This window comes from Brassica napus, chromosome A10, assembly GCF_020379485.1.
Source record: "Brassica napus cultivar Da-Ae chromosome A10, Da-Ae, whole genome shotgun sequence".
In the NCBI taxonomy this organism is placed as follows: Eukaryota; Viridiplantae; Streptophyta; class Magnoliopsida; order Brassicales; family Brassicaceae; genus Brassica; species Brassica napus.
In genome coordinates this window covers 6,680,582-6,702,583 of record NC_063443.1, presented here as the reverse complement: position 1 = coordinate 6,702,583, position 22,002 = coordinate 6,680,582, and the positions used below count along the sequence as shown (strand labels likewise).

At 37.1% G+C, this 22,002-nt stretch overlaps 1 protein-coding gene across 1 annotated transcript; it reads right to left on the bottom strand.

Moving 5' to 3' along the window:
• Nucleotides 1-19,868: 19,868 nt before the first annotated feature.
• On the bottom strand, nt 19,869-21,194 carry LOC125578962. Its single transcript, XM_048742121.1, has one exon. It carries the CDS (start codon nt 21,192-21,194, stop codon nt 19,869-19,871), a length of 1,326 nt encoding a protein of 441 aa, XP_048598078.1.
• Nucleotides 21,195-22,002: the final 808 nt, after the last annotated feature.

Sequence of the window (22,002 nt, the reverse complement as noted above, 5' to 3'; positions counted from 1 at the left end):
GTTATGTGAAGTTAGATAACTATGTAGTTTGATCTATCGAAAAAGTTTCTATAATTTGTACGATGTTAGACAATTGAGAAAGTGAAAGTAACACAAAGTCTGACCTATTTATACGAACGCGAATTTCAATTTTGTCTAAATTTTACAAAGTTGGAAAATTGATTAAGTGAAAACACATTTTTTACCAGTTTATACGAGCACGAACTTGTAGTTCATCTTTTTTTTTGAAGTTAGAAAATTGAAAAAGTTAAAACCACGAAGTTTCACCAACATTTAAACAAAGTTTCACCAAGTTCAAGACAAGTACGAAGATGGAGAACATTGAGAACAACAAGATTTACAAAAGACCTACAACCCCATATCGCTGAACATAAGGGTCACTGCGTAGTAGAGACTGCCTGAACTCCTCAACCTCCGGCAAACGCGGATTGAACCTGAAGTCAGATAATCTACCCTTGGTCTCAAGCCATAGATCAGGATGACCAAAATAATCTGTATAAATGAGTTTAGTAAACGTTTTACTGAACTATCACATTTAAAATTAGACACATAAACTACACTTACTCCAAAATTTTCAGACCCTCCACATCTTAAGGACCACAATCACCTGTCCACGACCTTTCATGTTTTCAAGACCATCCCGGAAGGCATAAGCATGAGCGCTAGTTGCCACACATTTTATCAGACTGTCACTATTCAGAATAAAAAAGGTGCGTCGATTACTGTATAGATAAATTTTGCTTTGATCATATGTTACTTTCTACTTACATGTAGTCCCTTATGTAAAACACCATCCCTAGACTTGCAGGATCATCGAAATGGGCTTCCGTGTTGAACACCACTCCCATTGTATCTACCAGATAAGTGTTACGTTTTTCTTAGTTTCATAAATTTAGATAATCTAAATCACTTAGTTTCACTTACTTATACATAGTTATATTGTTAATACATTAAAGCTATACAAAGTTCTGAATCCAAGACATACGACTGTTGCGGTTACTAACATCTAAATATGTGAATATATTTAAATTTTAGTAGCATTCATACCTATGAGATAGTTTCGGTCCCTGTGGTCCATGTGAGGGATTGCATGAATGTTCTTGAAGTCCATGAAAAGCTGATTGTTCAGAGGATCGATGATGTGGACTTGCGTATTGCGCGTAGCAGATAGATTGAACTGAGAGTTAGTTGCATGGAAACCTGGTTAGGAACGGTTAACTTCTACCAGAAAGATTTCCACCCATTTTCCCGCTTGCTTCTCTAGGCTTCGAAACCTATCAGAATTCCCATAAATGGTCATCTCCATCTTGGTTCCCTACATAAATAAACTCGAGAGATGATGATTTAACACGTACCTCTTCATGTGCTAGGACATATTTATAGAAAGGTCCACTGCTGGTAACATAAGAATAGAAAGGGTAGATCCTGTGTATTTTGACTCTGAAACGCCAAGACGTGATCTTGGGGTTATAAGAAACTTCAGAAAACTTATTGTAGTGTGTCATCTTGTTTGTTGAGAGAGAGGAGATGATGAATCCTTTCTTTGCTTTTCTTTTTGGTGAATTTTTCAGAGAGATGTTATATCCGGACTGAAGGAGACGATTTAACTTACTGTGGTGGAGTTTAAATGCAATGGTGATGATTATTGTAGACAGTGTAATGTAATCATTAGTTACAGATTTTTTCTCAAACCAAATATTAACATTTACATTTATTATCTCATATACTGCTAATTTTTGTCATTAATATCCACTAAGTATAATAAGTTTTGGATACTGATCATTTCTATCAAAATATAATAATATACTATCTAAATTTTGTTAAGTTTTACATAGTTTCAAATATTTATACAATTTAAATTGTTATGTTTTTCTTAGTTTCATAAATTTAGACAATCTAAATAACTTAGTTTCATTTATTTATACATAGTTATAAATCTTAATAAATTAATGTTATACAAATTTCAAAATTCAAGACATGCGACTGTTGGAGTCAGAAGGCGTGTGAGAGAAGTCTTGCTTTCTCGGGGAGTCAATCAAATCACCCTTAAATGGACACACCACTGTTTGAATCATTAATTACAGGATTTTTCTCAAACTAAATATTAACTTTTACATTTATTATCTCATGTACTGCTAGTTTATGTCATTAAATATAGCCACTAAGTATAATAATTTTTGGATGTTGATCATATCTTGCAAAATATAGCAATATACTATCTAAATTTCGTTAAGTTTTACATAGTTTCAAATATTTATACAATCTAAATTGTTATTTTTTTCTTAGTTTCATAAATTTAGACAGTCTAAATCACTTAGTTTCACTTACTTATGCATAGTTATATATCTTAATAAGTTAAAGTTATACAAAGTTCCAATTCCAAGAGATGCGACTGTAGGAGAGAGAAGCCGTGTCTTCTGAACTCGTGTCTCGTTGAGCCGTCTCCCCTTAAATGGAAGAGTTACAACTTGCAGAATAGTTGGGGTAATAAATCGAGAATTAAATAACATGAAATAAAGTTCCAAGATATTAGAATTTTCATTTATTATTTCGGATGCTATTTCTAGCAAATTATAACAATATAATATCACATTTTCTTAATGTTTTACATAGTTTCATATATTGAGACAATCTAAATTTTTAATTTGTGCTTAGTTTCATGAATTTAGATAATCTAAATCAGTTACTTTCACTTACTTATACACAGTTATATATCTTTAACGATTAGAGTTTTTCAAAGTTTCAAATCCAACCCATGCGCACCGATGAGTCGTGTCTTCTGAACTCGTGTCTTCTCAAGGCGTCTATCAAATCACCCTTAAGTTGGGTAATAAATACTCAGTTTATACTTATCTCTTCACGTCAGTTGAACTTCCCTACTACGTGTATTTCGGTTAGAGGATCATCCTCATTATAAAAGGGTTTATCACCTTCTCCAAATAAGTAAACGAAAATTTCTCCATTTACTTGATTAAACAAATATCTCTCTATGTCGAACTTTAACTTGGCTTCTCTCCCTCCTTCCATGCTTCATAAGATTCTCTCAAAGGTAGCAACAAGCCATCTCCGGGACTTCAGTAGTGCAAGAGTAGCTTTCTCCGGGTTCAGTCAAATTGGCAGAGAAGAATACTTCTACCGATCTGCAGATCTCTTTAACTTGAATGACTGGATTGATGAGGCTAATTTGTTAAGGACATTCAGGCTTAGGTGCTACCAATCCAGTAATCTAGAGGCCATCTACATGCGAGGTATGTATGAGTTCTTCGTCCTCCATTTACTTGATGAACGAAGGGAAAAATCTGTCTTGCTGGTGAGAGAGGATTGTTGTTGGCCAAGTATGTAGATGGAATGCTGAACTTAGCGTTTAATGTTGATGCTAGATGGAACCCAACCCAAAGAAGCTCACACGCTTCTACCAAGTACCACTCGAAGAGTAGGAGCAAAATACTCTTGATCCAAAAAATAAAAAACCTAAACAAACGCCAGAAACAGGAGAACACAAGTACCGACATGCTTCTCAACGTCACACGCGCACCACTCTTAAAGGAATTAGCGAAAAAAGAGAAAATCAATATCAGACAGATACACGAGAACATAAATTAGAACAAACCCAAAGAGGAGAAGCCGCTATTCTCTAGCACCACCATCATCAAAATCCCGACCGCAAACGCTTTTGAGACACCGGATCTGAACCAGATCTGAGCAGCCGATGAGCTCAACCCTGCTGAAGAATATAAATACCAAGAAAGTAAATAGAGGAGTTGTAAGCGATGAAAAAAATGCTAGATTTGGGTTTCATGCAGGTTATTAGAACTTAAATCTATAGATACTAAGGGTTTGACCCTCAAAATCAAATTAAATTAGAAAGATATCCTGCTCTCGCTGCTAGTCTAATCAGAAGTCTGAATCCTATAATCCAACTTCCGTATGCCAATTAAGGAAGAGTGTCAATGGATACTATAGAGTGTTGATCGATAATACTTTTAGACAAGCATTAATGTTCATATCGATTTGTTCACGAATTTAATTAAACCAACTCTCGTATGCGCCTAACAACCTGGCTCAACATGATTTTATTCATGTAATTGACCATGCTCTCGAGTGCCCCAATTATCCTATGTTCAGGTTTTGAGTTAATTATCGTAGAAACAAGAAATAAGGACAATCATGTGAAGTACACAATATAACACCCTAGAAGTTCTATATTTCAGAAGATCATCAAACCCTAGAAAACTTTAAACCTAACAAGTGCTCTACTCAGATATGATAGATGAAAACCTAAACAAAAAAATAATAAATATCATATAATAAATAAAAACTGGAGTTTCAAAAGAAATCTGAAGGAGTTTTTCACTTCTCTCCAAATCTAATGGAAATCCTAAAAGAAAGTCAAAAAATAAAAGCATAGCCTCCCCAATGGCTTAACAAAACATTATGTATAAGATCTAGACACAAAATGGGGTCTTCTGTAAATAATGGAAACTTTGGGGGCACATTTACAATTTTTGAAACTTTATTAAAAAAAATCGTCGGTTTGCTGATTTGGAGGAGTGTTGATCGTCGCTCTTGAGTGTCATTCGACACTTCTTCTTTCTCGACATCTTCTCTTCGCGCGTCAGAAAGACCACTCTTCAGTAAAACAATCATAACTTTTGATTCAGTATCTTGATTGACCTCAACCCGATCGAATTGGAAAGCTAACTCAAATATCTATTTTATGTCAAAAGATGAGATTAATATCACCGTGGGAAAGCCTCCATCCGTTGCTAAACTTCTGATCAATCTGTGCAGTTTTACATCTCAAAAGCTCTAGAATTTCCAAAGGTGTCTCAAGCAATACCGAAGTGGTATTTATGGTACCGATGGGTCTCGGTCGACGTAACTTTTATATCACAAGCCTTTCTAAGGAGCTACTTCATGAAGAGGCTCATCAAATATCACAGTGTAAGAACCTTGATACACACTTTTATCTGGTGGGATAGGAAATTCAACTTCATAAATAGAGAAGCGAACCAAAAATTTTCATAGGATCATGTATCCTCTTCATTCGTTTGTGAAAACCAGCAGCCTCTTCTATGCAGATAGGTGGTTTCAGATGTTCAGGGACATCAAGGTGTGAGGCCTTGGACTTGTACATTCTCTTCTCAATTGGTTCCAGCTCAATCATGCAACATGACAGTTCCTCCAACCATGAGTGTCGATCTATATCAGCTGGGTGCTGAACGATGCTATACTTTGGTAAACTCTCCAGATCTTTTCCCGCAGGGTGCAATCATTCCTCTACCGTTTAGAACGACGCATTGTCAACGTAGAACTCCTTCTGTCTATTTGTAGTCCCTAAATGTCTTCTGTCTTTCAAATCCAACAATAATAGTAGCATCAAGGATTGCAGCCCCATGTGAATAAATTAATTGTTCAGCACTGTTACGAGAACAACTTTAGAATGTTTATATATAATATATACTATTTATATTTTTTTACTAAATATAATATAATATTGTTCATATATACTTTATATTGATTTATTAAATAAAATATATATTTTGAAAAAATAAGATTTATAAGTCATAATTATTTAAAATGAATAAATAGAGTAAATATAAGGTTTGTTATACATTGTTATCGTTCAAAATATATTATATCTTTTAGTAAGATTTCCTTAAAATAAAATAGTAAAAAACCAAAATCTACAAATAATGATTATATAAAATGGTTTTACAAATTTGTGGGGTGATTATTTTTTTTATTTTTTGTCAAAAAAATGAAAAAAAATATTTGCCCCGTAAATTAATGCCATATTTTCCTATAATGGGCTATAGAATTTAAAAATTATATTTACCGTACATCATCCAAACAGTAAAGAACCGTATATATGACTGTGTACGCCGTATTTTTTATTATATTTTTTTTTGGAATCAAACGGTGGATTTATTACTCAAGCTTGAGGCGGTATGGGGAACTAAACTGGAATAGAACAACCAATGTAATACATGTTCCTATGAAAGGATCTCGCTATCTTAGCTAATAAATCAGACGATACATTTTCAGATCGAGAAATAAAAACAATAGAGAATTCTGAGAATCTGCTCTTCAGCTTCTGCAGCTCGTCCAATTCAGTTGAGAAATTGGGGCATGCTTCTGAGTCTTGAATCATCGATAATCCGTGCCAAAAACTTGACCCGTCGATAGCTGAAGCATGCATATATATAAATATATACAAGATATAATGGGATCAGTTTTGTTTTCTCTAGCATGTGAAAGATATACTAATGTCGGAATAACTTTTCTTGTTTAAAGATAAATGTACAACAAAAATGTAACCGAAATTCTTTACGTGCAAAAAGTTTATAGATCCAAAAACCCTTTTTTATACAAATATAGGTGGAAAAGAAAACGTATATATACGGCTAGGCTATGAATCGAACATATATCATAAATGTAAGAATAAATCATCTTGGAATCAGACAATTCTTGGTCCATACAATTTCGCATGCGAGATAACATGTGAGATAACAATGTCTGGATGGAATACGTTTTTAAACAAGAAATATGATTGTAAAAATGCATAAGCAATGATTAAGAATTAAGAAATTTTTTTTTAAAAAAGTATATTTAGAAAAACAAAAGTGAAACTGAAAGAGAGTCCAAGTCGATCCCAACTTAAGATTTGAGAGAGAGGCTGACTTAACGAGTAAGTTATGAGATGTTGGTCTGACTCAATTTTCTACTCTCATTTCCTTATTTTCAATTATTTTGGTTTTAATATTGTAATTTCTTTATCTTTGGACCGGTGGTTTTGCTTTTTAATTCTCCTTTTCTCCCGTCGAGCAATAAAGATCGCAAAGTCCGCCAAACCAAAGTTGTTGTATTTTTTGCCTTCAGCTTTCCAGCATCAGACTTTGAATTTAGAAATAGCATTTATGTTTACTTCTTTTATATGTATAATGTAATCTTGTATACTCTAAAGTTACACTTAGTATCCCTTTTAAAAGAATAAAGATAATTGTTTCGACGTTAAGGAAATGCATTTATACTCATCTGTTAGATGACTATTCTGTTGAATCTGAATTTGAATGCAAGGCTATATTTGAGAATAATACAAGTTGTGAAAAGCTCGCTTATAGTCCGGGAATATTGTATAAAAACAAAAATATTATATTTGTGTGATAAAAATATACTTCTCTTTAAATTCCACAAAGTTGATCTCTAGAATTTTGAGTAAAACTGATCTCTAGTTTTTTCAACCAACCTTATAATTAAGCTGTTTGTTTTAGTGATGTCACAGACACAGATTAAAAATTGAAAGTATTATTGTTTTATTGTACAAATTCTTTAGTATGGCATTCCCGTCACGAAAAAAAGTAATTGCAATTTGTATGTTAGTAAAAGAAATAGAAAAGATTAAGTTTTCAAATAAGAATCTGACGTTGTACTCCCCACGCAGCGATTTGGATTTGGTACTTTTCTTCCCCTCTAAGATGTTGCCTTTCAGTTTTCTTTTTACTTTTAAACTTTAATGATTTGACGACCTTGCTTAAGTTGTGCACAAAAAGAAAAAGGACGACCTTTTTTTTTTTTTTGTAAACTGGCTTTAAAAAGGACGACCTTGCTTAAGCAACTACATACAAAGATAAAAAGTTTCAATTCTTTATAACGTAATGTTCTAAGTTGATGGATGAGATGTTAATATGGTTCAAGTTGTTAGAAATTTGAAATATTAATTCATGATTTGATAATTGAACTGAAGATTGTAATGGTGAGTTAAATGTTATTAACTAGGTATACGAAGATCCAATGAACTGTGGAGAAGACATTTTAAAGATACTCGACGATACTAAACGGATATGATCCATGAAGTGTAAGAGCTGTGTAACACGATTGTAATGGTTTCCTTGTAAGATACTAGTGGATAAAAACTGTCATTTTTGTGTCTCTAAATCCTAAAATTCGTTGTTGCTAGCGGCAGGGGTGCCATTCCTGCTCATTCTAGTATGATTCTCTCCCATCTTACTTTGTTGTGTCTTGTTCCGGTTTTTTGACATACATCTGTTCAAAATGCTGCAAAATTCGAAAGGAATCGCTCCAATATCTGTAGATGAAAATAAACATGCAAATGCAATATACGCTTCTAAATGTAATATAAATGGACAAAAATAAGCTAAACAAAAAGCTAAAACCATTAAAAACATAAGACATTACAACCGGCAGAAACTGGCGGATAATTCGAAATCAATTTTGACAAATGCAAACCCCAAATACTCTCACTGGAGCAGAGAACAACATCCTCTTTAATCCCATAAGAAACATGGAACAAATCATAGATAAAAAAAAAATTCCCAAATGCAAACTGCGGAAACATACTGAATGTAAAGATGACGAGACTGGAGGCATCAACAATTAAGAAGTCAGTGGAGACTGCCTACCTAGATGTAGTTTTCTCCAACATATTTGAGGTTGTGAATGCGCTGATTGAACAACTTATTAGCGTAGCTCTCTGCCTATCAGGAGAGGCGCTATGGATTCCTACGCAATGAGACTTATTTAATCAAGAATATGAATATGTATTATGCAATAATCAAGAAAATCACATTGCCTAATACATGTAGATGATACTTAATATAGCAAAATCTAGAAGGAGCAATGAGAGGCCAATATGTGCAAAGGGTTCAACTTGCATTAGACCTGAATTCCAATGGTTACTCAACCTTCCCAATGACTCAATTCACTCATTTGCAGCTCTAACTAATCTTTCTGTTGAGAAGTTTGAAAGAAGTCATACTTGGAGAAACGATTGACGATATGGATCAGATCCTACAACATAAGGAAGAGTCCCTGTGTAGCTACATAGTGCTGGAGCAGGATTTATTAAATATATCCAGTCCGACAAAAGCCCAAAGCGCAATGGAGTGAACGGCGAAGCCCGGAAATTCCGGCCCAAAGAGATATCTCGTAGCTTGAGGTAGCGAGCTCTAAATGTACAGATAACGTCTAAAGACCCAGTCATCTCGTGCTCAAGCAGTTACGAAACATGCCAAGATTTCAGGAGTTAGGCACGACACATACACCCTAGATAGACAGAGTAGTTGGGGGGGGGGGGGGGGGGAGCTGATCAGCATAAAAGGAAAAGCTAAGATCGTTTACAAATATCTTTTGGGAGATTGACTTTCTTGAGAGATAGAGTTCTCTTTTGCTTTGTTCTTTGTGTATTTTGGATTCACTTTAAATAATACTAGAGTTTTTCCCGGGCTACACCCGGATTTGAACAAATATCTTTATAGTTGATAATAATACATACATATTATGATCATAATATAAAATTATAAACTATGATTAAAAATCAAAGTTTATTGAAAAAATCCGAAATATACGTATGGAATAGTGAGAAAAACTGAAATGAATAAAACTTAATTAAACTTAAGTTATGGTCAAATTACTTTTTTTTATCGTTTTTTTATCAAAACCTTTTTATCTTATATATTTGGTTTCTCGTAAAAATAAATTGTTAATTAAAATTGATTCATATTTTGGTTTTATAATCAAACTAGGTGACCGGCCCGCACCCTGTGCGGGCATAACAAAATTCAAAATATAGAATAAATAGTGTATAGTTTTAGATGTAACGGATTTTACATTTTAATACCACCATCTTTGCGAGAAAGCATCAGTCATGGAGAAAAGCTGGTACTCAATATTTGACATGGACGAAAGGGCACAAAATAATTTCAGTATCAAGAATCAGTTATTGTATATATGTATAATTGCAACGTCCCAAAATAATTTTTGTTTAAGAAGAAAATTTCAAGAGGGATTTTATATTGTAATAAGGTAAGTCATTACAAACGAATTAAGAATTTAGAAACATTAAGGTAAATTGGCATTTAAAATTTCAATAAATGTAATAATAACTTGGGCAAGAAATATTTAAAATAAATAAAATAACTTACATTTAAACTATTCAAAAGTTACTTTGCAACTTACACATGTCAAATCAGAAAACGACATGTGCAATAGGAAAAGAGCTGAAGAAAAAAAAATGATGATATAACTCACCTTCCCAAAGAACATATAGAACCTCTTATTATAATTTAAAACATATGATAAGCCAATATAAATAATTTTATAAATTTATTTATAATTTTATAAATGATTTATAAAGCATGCATGAAATTTATTAGACATTAATAGTTATTATGATACTTTATATACAAATATAAAGCTTTCTATACGTATATAAAATCATTATATCAATTCAAATAAACATTTTTGTTTCTTATTTTATGTAATTTATAAATATATAAAAATTTTATCACATTATTACTCTTTCATAGTTTCAACAATTAGTTACCATAAATAATTATTTCTAAAATTATGTAGATTATTTGAAAAGTGGTAATTGAATTATCCTTTCCTTTTAGATATAACTATAATAAATAAAATCCTCAAATCATCGGCCAATCAAATTATAACAATTTGAAGAGTTCATTTATAATCGACACGTAATAAAAAAATCACTTATATGACTTCTCAATCAATATGTAGTAGGTTTACATTTTTATAAATAATTTATAACATTTTATAACTTATTTTAAAATTCTGATAAATTTATTCTTTAAACAACGATAAATAATTTAAAAATAATATTAATAAACATGTTTGGATTTTGTTATATTTAAAATAGTTATTATATAACTATATTCGAATACAATTCATCAAGTAGAGTATAAAACTATTATAATTATCTTATATCAAATTTCGTTCATTATATTTTATAGTTTATAAATATTGAAAGTAATAAATAAAACATTATTAATCTTTCTTAATTTAGAGAATTAGTTTCCATAAATTGTTATTTGTAATATTCTTTAGATTATATGTCACGTGATGTTAAATGATTTTAGACTTACCTTAAATTTGTAGATCTAAATTAAATAAATAAAAATTAAGAACAATCGACCAATCAAATTATAACAATTTCTTGAAACTTCACCTATGAGCGACATGTCACCAGAAATCACTAAAATGACTCCTCTTTCAAAATACGGAATAAATAGTGCATAGTTTTAGAATTAACAGATTTTATATTATCATTAATTAGAATTGTATTGTATATGTGTTGTGATTTTTTATTTTAGGTGAATAATATTAGTTTTACATAAATAATAATGAAAAATTTATGTAGACATATTAAAAGAAAATATAATAAAATTGAAAATATTATCCATAAATAATATAAATTATGAAGTACAATTCTCGATAAAGAAAACAAAATCCATTAGAAACCTGCACAAAATTTCTTAAATTTTGTAAGCAATTGGACGGGTTAACATTATTTGATAGATCTATAAGTTTCTAAATTTTATTGAACAGAAAATAATATTAAATTGACATACTGTCATCGAAATAGTCGAAATACTTGATTCGTAAGCTGTGAAGGTATACCGCGCATCCGCAAAATAGTCGAAATATTAAATTGAAATAGTCGAAATATTAAATTGACATACCGCGCATCCGCAAAATACTTCTCCGGAACTTTACTCGGAAATTCATCAATTGTTCCAACAAAATTTGTTTGAAAAAAGCCAATTTTGTACAGATGCGCGGTTGTCCGATAATCACCAATAGCATCGTACAATTTGAATAACTGGACGACCTTCACATCGCCCTCGGTTAGTTTTCCTTCAAATTGTTTGATGAGCTGTTCACCAACTGAAGCATGAATTCTTCTCCCCTACACGAAGATGAGATGAAGTTATATGCGTTGGATTGAGAACAAAAGACTAAAGACAATTATGAGTTGTAAAAAATGTAGTAATCTACTTACTTCTTTATCAACGAAAACCATTTCGATGGTGTTCCCGGAATCTTTGTTGTAATTTCTCCACAAGTGAATAATCATAACCTCAATACGTCATGTATCTTTACATGGTTTTAATTGCCTGATAAAAGACACTCGGTTTTTGGGAGCTTGAACTATTGCCATACTGTTTTTAAAAATTTGATATCTTCACAACACTATATTGTATTGTATGTAAGAACCTTGGGAGTATCTTTATATATAGTCGACTTTTCATAATAAATGACGTTTGAATATTTATTTTCCGAAATAAATATTGAAATAGATTAAAGAAAGATATTAACTCTACATTGTCATAAACTGGTTTGCATTTAATATATATAAGAACTTGCGCAAGTAATGCATATTTAAAACAAGGTAAGTCATTAAAAATGAATTAACAATTTAGAAAGATTTAAAAGTCGAATTAATGTGATACTAACTTGCGCAAGAAATGCTTATTCTCAATAAGGCAACTTTATATTGTCGACCTTTCAAAAATAAATGACGTTGCTATATTTATTTTTTACAATAAATATTGAAATAGATTAAAGAAAATTATCCCCCTATTAACTATTTCACCGGAAATTTTATATTGTAATAAGGTAAGTCATTACAAACGAATTAAGAATTTAGAAACATTAAGGTAAATTGACATTTAAAATTTTAATAAATGTGATAATAACTTGGGCAAGAAATGTTTAAAATAAATAAGGTAACTTACATTTAAATTATTCATAAGTTACTTTGCAACTTGCGCAAGAAAAAAAATATTCATAAGTTACTTTGCAAAAAAAAATATGGTAACTTACATTTAAACTATTCATAAGTTATTTTAAAATTCTGATAAATTTATTGTTTAAACAACGATAAATAATTTAAAAATAATATTAATAAACATGTTTGGGTTTTGTTATATTTAAAATAGTTATTATATTCGAATACAATTCATCAAGTAGAGTATAAAACTATTATAATTATCTTATATAAAATTTCGTTCATTATATTTTATAGTTTATAAATATTGAAAGTGATAAATAAAACATTATTAATCTTTCTATAATTTCGAGAATTGGTTTCCATAAATTGTTATTTGTAATATTCTTTAGATTATATGGCAAGTGGTATTAAATAATTTTAGACTTACCTTAAATTTTTAGATCTAAATTAAATAAATAAAAATTAAAAACAATCGACCAATCAAATTATAACAATTAAATTGAAACTTCACCTATGAGCGGCACGTCAGCAAAAATCACTAAAGTGACTTCTCTTTTAATATATAGGGGGATGGTGTCATTTTACTAACAATTAAGTACTTATTAAATGATATTAGAGAATAGGTTCTTAGAATCTATGTGTTGATGTTTACAATTATTATGAGAGAGTTCAAAACGTCCCATCTTTTGCGTTACTTCCTGAGAAGGGATGAATCTCTAAAATCCACACTTAAAGAGAAGACAATATTATTTAATTTCTGGGTTATAATACTAATTTTTATTACATGTCTAAAAGTTAGATATGATGTGATAATATGTCTTTCTCATATATGAAAATTAGATGGAGTTTTTCTACAAATATTGACTGATTAAATTTTAAAATATATAGTACTAACTTAAAATGTATTAGTTGGTACAATATCAACTCTTTTTCTCAGTTTCTTCATTCCTTTGTTAAATCAAATTTAAGAAATTTAGTAAAGCAACACAACAAACCTGAATATACTGTTGCATACTAAAACCTTCTCCATGAATGAAGCGTTTTGTTACTGATCTCATGTATATCGTGGCTTCGTGGGACATAGATAGTAAATATGAGAAACTATAAAATGATAGAGAGTTGCACGAATCAGATTCATCAACGTTCAATCATATATAGATTCAGATGGATCACTTTAACTAAACATAAAAGAACTATAACCCTTAAAAAAATCCAAAATACTTGCATTGGTTTTAGTGATGTTCACTATCTATTGTATAGAAGAACTCTATATCACATGACTAAGCATTTCCTCGACTCCAGTTACTCCTTGCTTTTTGTGGTTTAAGAATTCACGAAAATTGAGAGAAAGAACATATACCGAAACTGTATGACCAACCAAAAGCAACATAACTTATTAAATGAAGAATATAATTATGATCAATCTAAAGAGAATTACTTTTAACAAATTATGAGTACTTACACTTGTCACACAGAAGCTCTGGAAACAACATCTGCTTGTAAATTCTCCTACAGAGCGTGTTGTGGAAGGCAATCCCTCTATTTCCTTGTCAAAAGCATCCCTGAATACATTGAAGACACATAAGCAGTTAAGTTATACTCAATATATGACCAAATAACAACATTCACATACTGACTAAACACAACTTTCTCTTTTGGTTTAAGAGCTGCAACTGCACCACTTGGCAATGAATAAGAGCCACCAACATGGACTTGGGGATACCAGTAGGTGGTTTAACTCTTTTAACATTGTAATTAGAGTCACCATTTGTGGGGCAATGATGAATACAATGTCCTGATACAGTGAATAAAAATTATCTTAGTACCTTTTATCTATTTACTAAAGTGTAAGAAAATTAAAGTAACTCTAAACAAAGCTGACATACCAGCGACATTACAACGATGGCAAATATACCCCGGAGGTGGAGTTTTACTTTCCATTCCAGTCAAGTAAACAAACGAATCTCAGTATCTTAAAACTTGATGCAAATAAAACAAAACAAAAGCTAATGAAAACATTGTAGAATATAATAATAAAGAATACGGAGATTACCAAAACCACATTCGTGCCCTATATGTAACCTCTCCCTGCCCCAAAATTATCTTGACATTGCCTATTAAATCTAATAAGAATAAAAGGGTTGATAAATGTCTAAAAACATCAACATTTTCACGTCCACCATTTGTCAAAGATGGCTTACCTCTGCCAGTCAAGTGCCGGGGTGTCAATCGAGGCCTGAAGTTAACTTTCTTCATATACTTTCTCTTCTGCTGGTGGAAGAACATGACATGTGACATGGATTATTATGCTGTGCACCTTGGACAGCAGGGATGAAGTAAAAATCATTCCCGAACTCATATTCAATCTAGAATGTGAAAATGGGTGAAAATTAGTAATTTTCTAGCTATAAAATGGGTCAAAATGGGTGCACTCAACGCCAATATAAATGTTCACTGTAATCAACTTACATATTTTGCTGCAGGCGGCAGAGCAACATGAGAATTGCTGGTTTCAGCTTGAACATGTTCCACTTTATTCTCGATTCTAGGCCTGCAACGTTCAGATAATTGCATTATTTAACATGAAAATCCAGGTGTTTCTTCTAACCAATAGCCACACTTTCAACTTATGTTTAGTTAAACATATTTTTGTTGAGCTTACAATAAAATAGCTAAATAAGAGAACAAAGCAGATGGAATCAAAAGATATGTGAGAACGTACTCTTGTGCAGTGATAAGTCTGACGCGAGGCCGTCCTGGGACTTGATGAATTAGAACAGAAGTGTTCTTTGGTATTAACATCGATTCATCCAAGTACTCTGAAAATTCAAAACAAAGAAAATACAAAGGCCAGGAGTGTAAACACGTTGGCACAACACAATAAGCACTCAAACCTCTTTGTTGATGAGGAGTAGCTCTAACCCAATAAAGCTCCCACCATTTGCAATGTATCTAGCCTCCCAGAAACGGTTCAACCGAAATTGTAGCTCAGATTCTGCTGGTCCTTGAAATAAACGGCGGCGGGAGACTTTCCGGTGGATTTAAAGGCCATAGCTGTTCTTTTCAGTGGATGTTTTGGATTTCGGGTGGTTTTAGGTTTAGACGAAGCGATTTATAGGAATATCAAAGTGAGGTGAAACGTTATCAAGGAGGGATTAAAGAGCTCAGATTGATCAGGTGGTGGTGGTGGTAACGACGATTACGGAACTGAGATGTAGAAGACGAAGTGGAAACGACAGATTCAATCGATGCATTTGAGATTGGGTTTTCGGAATTGGGCTCGACTTGGTCCATGATAAATATTTAGGAGACAAAACAAAAAGCTCAGAGTCTCTTTTCATACGACAAATCTATGGTGACGTGGCAGCATACTCTTCTATCATTGGTTGATTTAATTGGCTGACGTGGATAGGCTCAATGGAGCTCATATATCCCTTTTAATATTGTATAGATATCAGTCCAGTTCGTGCAAACTATCTTAGAGATCTACTCATAGAGACCTTTCCAACCGTTTCTCTAAACCTTACTCTATCTTTATTAAGTTTCTGATAATTTGGCGCCATCTGTGGAGAGATATAAAAAGATATATTCAAGAGCCCGATCAAAGATCTGTCAGAATGAAATGGAACCCAACACAAAAAATTCATCCTCAACAACGAATTCACTTGTTCTGACGAAGTCATTCCGACTCAAGAGAGTACCACCGCCACGGTAGAAACAATTAGCATTCATGTAACACCCCCGATTTGGTCTAAGTAAAAGTTGACTCGACCAGCCATGCATCAATCAAACAAGAAAATGCACCAGAACCAGAACCTTCCAGCAAGGGGACTGGGTTCTACGACGAGCAGAAAAAACAACGGAAAAACTCACCCCAGGGTGGGAAGAACCCTATAAGGTCATCGAGGTGCGGAGAGCAGGAGCCTACAGGCTGCAAGATAGCAAAGGTAAAATACAACCCAACTGCAGGGCGTTCCAGCAGTTGGGTTGTATTTTACCTTTGCTATCTTGCAGCCTGTAGGCGCCTGCTCTCCGCACCTCGATGACCTTATAGGTTCCTTCCCACCTTGAGGTGAGTTTCCCCGTTGTTTTTTCTGCTCGTCGTAGAACCCAGTCTCCTTACTGGAAGGTTCTGGTTATGACTTTCTTGTTGTACGTCCTGGCGACGTCTTGCTGGTAGGACCAGTTTCTCAGTCGAGCGGCCTCTCTCTTCTCGTCGAGCAGGTCGAGGCTTAGCGCCATCAGCTCGTTATTCTCCTCCTGAGAGGTAGATCCGGAGACCGTAGTTCTTATGTGCATCTCTGTAGGTACAATGGTCTCAGAGCCGTAGACTAGCGAGTAGAGGGTTTCCCCTGTTGTTGTTTTAGGAGTGGTCTGGTAAGCCTAGAGGACTCCGTGTAGTTACTCCGCCCACTTCCCGTGAGAGCCCTCCAGTCGCTTTTCAAGCATGTTGACCACTGTTTTGTTCGTGGACTCCGCTGGTCCGTTAGACTGGGGCTGTCGGGGTATGGCGAAAGTTAGTTTTATGCCCCAGTCCTTGCAGAACTCCTTGAAGTTGTGGCTCGTGAACTGGGGTCCATTTTCTGTGACGATCTCGTGGGGGACGCCGAAGCGAGTGATTATGTTGGTCCACAAGAACTTACGGATCTGGAGGTCTGTTTTGCGGCTGAGCGCTTCTGCTTCGACCCACTTGGAAGACCTTCTGCCCCGGCGCCATAGGAAATTTCCCTACTATATCCATACTCCACTTTCTGAAGGGCCATGGTGAGCTTATGGACTTGAGGTTCTCCGGGCGTGCCTTTGGCATTGGTCGCAGTGCTTGGCTTGTCTATCGGCGTCGGCGGCCATCGTGGGCCAATAGTAATCGGCCCTTCTGGCTCTGAGCACCAGGCTCAACCGCTAGAGTGGGATCCACAATCTCCTTCATGTAGTTCTACAAGAATTCTAGCGTCCTCTCGGGGTGGGACACACCTCAGATACGGACCAGAGAAAGATCTCCGGTACAGCTTCTCCTGTGAGATACAATACCTCGCGGTTTGCTTTTTGATCTTTCTAGCCTTGCTACGGTCTTCCGGGAGGATGTCGGCCTCCAGGTACCAGATTAGGGGGGTCATCCAGGTTTTGCCTTCTTCGACGGCGGAGACCTCCTCTGACGGGGCTTCCTCCATGGTAACTGGCCATTGAAGCACGAGCAAAGGGATACTCAACTGGCTATTCGTTACAAGAGCGGACCCTAGATTACCCATAGCGTCGGCTTGTGAATTCTGTTCCCAGGGGATTTGAGTGAGCTTGCAGCTCTTGAACTTCTTGATTAGTCGCTGAGCGACCGCCATATACTGGATCATGCTGTCGTCTTTTGCTTGGTACTCCCCTTGTACCTGGTTGATTATCAGCTGGGAGTCGCCGAAGACATGGATGTTCTCTGCCCCCATTTGATGGGCGAGGGTTAGGCCTGCGATTAGGGCCTCATACTCGCTTTCGTTGTTGGTTGCTTTGAAGTTGCACCTCACTACCCTTGAGGCTGTGTTCCCTGTTGGCGAGGTAAGCACTATCCCTACTCCATCTCCTCTGACGTTGCTGGATCCATCAACGTGTAGGATCCATTCTCCCTCGCCTTTACTTTCGCCTCAGAGGCGTACCTCCTGCTCCAGAGCTGGGAGCAAGGTAGGGGAGAATTCAGCCATGAAGTCTGCCAGGACCTGTGACTTTATTGCCGTGGCGGGTCGAAATATTATATCGTACTCCCCTAGTTCCACGGTCCATTTGGCTAGGCGTGCAGAAACTTCTGGTTTATGAAGGACCAACTTTACAGGGAAGGAGGTAACAACCACGATTGGATGAGCCTGAAAGTAAGGTCGGAGCTTACGAGCGGCGACTACCATGGCTAAGGTCAACTTTTCTAGGTGAGTATAGCGGGTCTCCGCGTCTAGGAGAACCTTGCTTACATAATAGATTGGTTGCTGCTTGTTTTCCTCCTCGCCAACTTAGACCAGCGCTCACGGCGTGTTTGGAGACCGCTAGATATAGCAGCATGACTTCACCGAGTAGTGGTTTGGACAGGAGAGGAAGAGTGGTGAGATACGATTTTAGCTCTTGGAGAGCGGATTCGCATTCTCCCGTCCACCGGAAATCATTCGGATTCTTGAGAGTTCCGAAAAAGGCGTGAGATTTGTCGAAGAGTCTGGAGATGAACCTGCTCAAGGCTGCCATCCTTCCCGTTTGCTTTTGAACCTCCTTGACGTTCTTCGGGAAGGGATTGAATGAATGGCAATGATTTGCTCCGGGTTGACCTCGATGCCCCCGTGGGTTACGATGTAGCCGAGGAACTTGCCAGAACTGACCCCAAATGAGCATTTAGCCGGGTTGAGCTTCATGTTATATTTCCTGAGGGTGGAGAAGGCTTGCTTCAGTTGTGATATGTGGTCTTCCGCTTCCAGGGATTTTACCAACATGTCATCGATGTAGACCTCTATGGTTCTCCCGATTTTGTCGGCGAACATCGTTTTGACCAACCGTTGATAGGTCGATCCTGCGTTCTTTAGGCCGAACGGAATGACCTTGTAGCAGTAAATCCCTCTGGACGTTATGAAGGATGTTTTCTCCTGTTCTTCCGAATGCATAAGTATCTGATTGTAGCCGGAGAACGCGTCTATGAAGCTCATCAACTGGTGCCCCGCGGTGGCGTCCACCAGCTTGTCAGTATGAGGTAGCGGGAAGGGGTCCTTTAGATAGGACTTGTTGAGGTCCGTGAAAGCGATGCAGACTCTCCACTTCCCGTTCTTTTTCTTGACCATGACGACGTTGGCTAGCCATTCTGGGTACTGCACCTCATGAATGAACCCCGCGCCGAGCAGGCTCTCGACTTGATGATCACGTCTCTCTTGGGGGCTAACTTCCGTCTCTTTTGTCTGACGGGTTGATGTAGGGGATATACCTGTAGCTTGTGCATGATGATCTCTGGATCGATCCCAGGCATATCTACATGGGACCAAGCGAAGCAGTCGAAGTTAGACCTGAGGAAGTCTACCAGTCTTCTTCTCAATCCTTCGGTTAGCTTGAAATCGATCTTGAGATGTCGGGTCTGATATCCATCGGTTAATGGCACCTCGTCCATTTCCTCTACCTCCGGTTCCTCGGTTTGACGAGCCGGAGGTTTTTTCTGTAATTACTATAAGACCTTGGTCTTTCCCTTCAGAGTGGTCTGATAGGAGGAGCGGGAATATTCCTGATCTCCTCTGATTGCCTTTATGCAACAGGGTGTAGGAAATTTCACCATTTGGGGAAGAGTCGAGGGGACTGCCCCCTTTCCGTGAATCTAGGGCCGTCCTAGAATCATGTTGTAAGACGAGTCGCAGTCAACCACGAGGAAGTTGGTTGACATGTTGATTCCTTCGGCGTATACGGGGAGGGTTATCTCTCCGGTGGTTTGTTTGACTTCCCCGTTGAACTCTATATGGGGGGTTACCCTCTGAGTTAGAGCCCCTTCATCCAGCCCTAGGTCTTTGTATGCGGCCTGGAAGATGATGTTGCCGGAGCTTCCATCATCGACCAGTGTCCTTCTTACCAGGCAGTTCGCTACAGTGAGCGAGATAACCAGAGCGTTGTGATGCGGAGTGAGGTCTTTCTCCTGCTCCTTGTCCGTGAAGCTTATCTCGTATGTTCCTAGGAGCAAACGTTTTGGCTTGGCCGCCTCTAGGCCATGCTTGGGGTTCCAAGTACTTTTCTTTGCAGCTGCATGCCTTATGCCGCTAATTTCTGAACCGCCCGAAATGACATGTACCACTCGGTCCTGTCGCGGTGGCGAGACAGGCTTACCCGTTGTCTCTTTGCTTAGATGGCTCTTGGCCTTATCAGAAAGGAACTCCCTGAGGTGCCCTTTCCTAAGCAGTTCGTTGACCTCGATCTTTAGTGCGACGCAGTCCTCCGTTTTGTGATCGTGGTCTCGATGGAAGTCGCACCAAAAGCCAGGGTTCCGGAAAGAGTCGGGAGCTTTCATCTTCTGAGGCCACTTGACCTGATGGCCCATCTGCCTCAGAACATTGATCAGCTCCGGCACTGAGACAGAGAGGTGAGAGATGTTTGGCCCCGTGGCCACTGCCATCCCTTTTTGGCTTCTCGATCGGCCGGTATGGTACCTGCCCCAGTTTCGATTTCTGGAGTCCCTAGCTGATCTTTGAGAGGGTTTCTCGTCTAAATCGGTTCGGTCTGGTCTGATCGTCTTGGGATATTGCTTTTTCTGCGCTTTGGCCCTGCTGGTGACGTCCTCCTTCCACATGACCTGCGCCCAGGCTCGAGATAGGACGTCTTCCATGGTTTTGCACTGATATTTGGTCAGCTCCTTGTACAGGTCTCCGTCGGGGAGCAGACCTCTCTTGAAAGCGGATATAGCGTTGGGGATACTGCATTTGGGGATAGCTACCTTCTCTTGATTTAAGCGGGCTATGTAGCCTCGCAGGGGTTCTGCTCGAAACTGGAGGATTTCGTAGAGGCTGTCGGAGGTTTTCTCCAGGTCCCTTCTGCTTGCGAATTGCTCCACGAATATGTCGCTGAGAACCGCTAAGGAGGCTATGGACCTGGAGGGTAAGTTGATGTACCACTGCAGAGCGGGTCCGGTCAGGGTGGAGCCGAAACCTTTGCACATGGTAGCTTCACGTGACCCCTTTGGAAGTACTACGGCGAGTATCGTTTGTCTGTATTGGGTGATGTGGTCGTCCGGATCAGTGGTGCCGTCGTACGCCTTTATGCTGGGAAATATAACTTCCTGGGCATCTCGATCAAGGTGATCTCATCCGTGAAAGGAGTATCGGCGTAGGAGTCGGGGTTGCTCTTCCAAATAGGGGAGCTACCCCCGGGAGTCTCTCTACCATGGACTGCATGGCGTCGAGCCTATCGTAGAACATCTGGTGAAGGTGAGTGATCATGGGAGACTATGTTCTCGCTTCTCCGTCTGATTTTTCCTTATCAGGCTCGGGCTCCGAGTCGCTATCCTCCATGTCGTAGGTCTGAGCATCCTTAGCCTCTTTGGCCTTTTTCTCACGTAGATGCGTCTCCTTCTGGGGACGTAGTTGGGAAGTTCGCGCCCGTCCCAGAGTTGAGTGTTTCCAGAGTCGGCATAGGCGAACCTGAGTCCATAATCGATGCTTCTTTTTGGTTGTCGCGTTAAGGGCTTTGTTCTCGTCTCGGAGGGTTAGATTCTCCGATTCGAGCGTACTGAGCTTCTCGGCGGTCTGCTCCAGTTGCTTGGAGTGTTATGAGCTTTTCCCTCAGGATCTGGAACTCCGAGGAAAGCTCGGGATTGGTCTCTTCCCGAGTTTGATGCAACCCGGTTACTTGACCTTGCAGATCATCGATTTGCCTCTTGAGTTCGGCTTCTCTCTGGGTAGCTTCGGGTAGCTCGTCATGCTCATCCACCACCATTATCACGTAGTTTAGATTACTCCCCTCCTTCT

What these genes read in the sequence shown, in the direction of transcription:
- LOC125578962 (XM_048742121.1), bottom strand. Translation starts at nt 21,194, where the DNA reads ATGTGCAAAGGTTTCGGCTCCACCCTGACCGGACCCGCTCTGCAGTGG.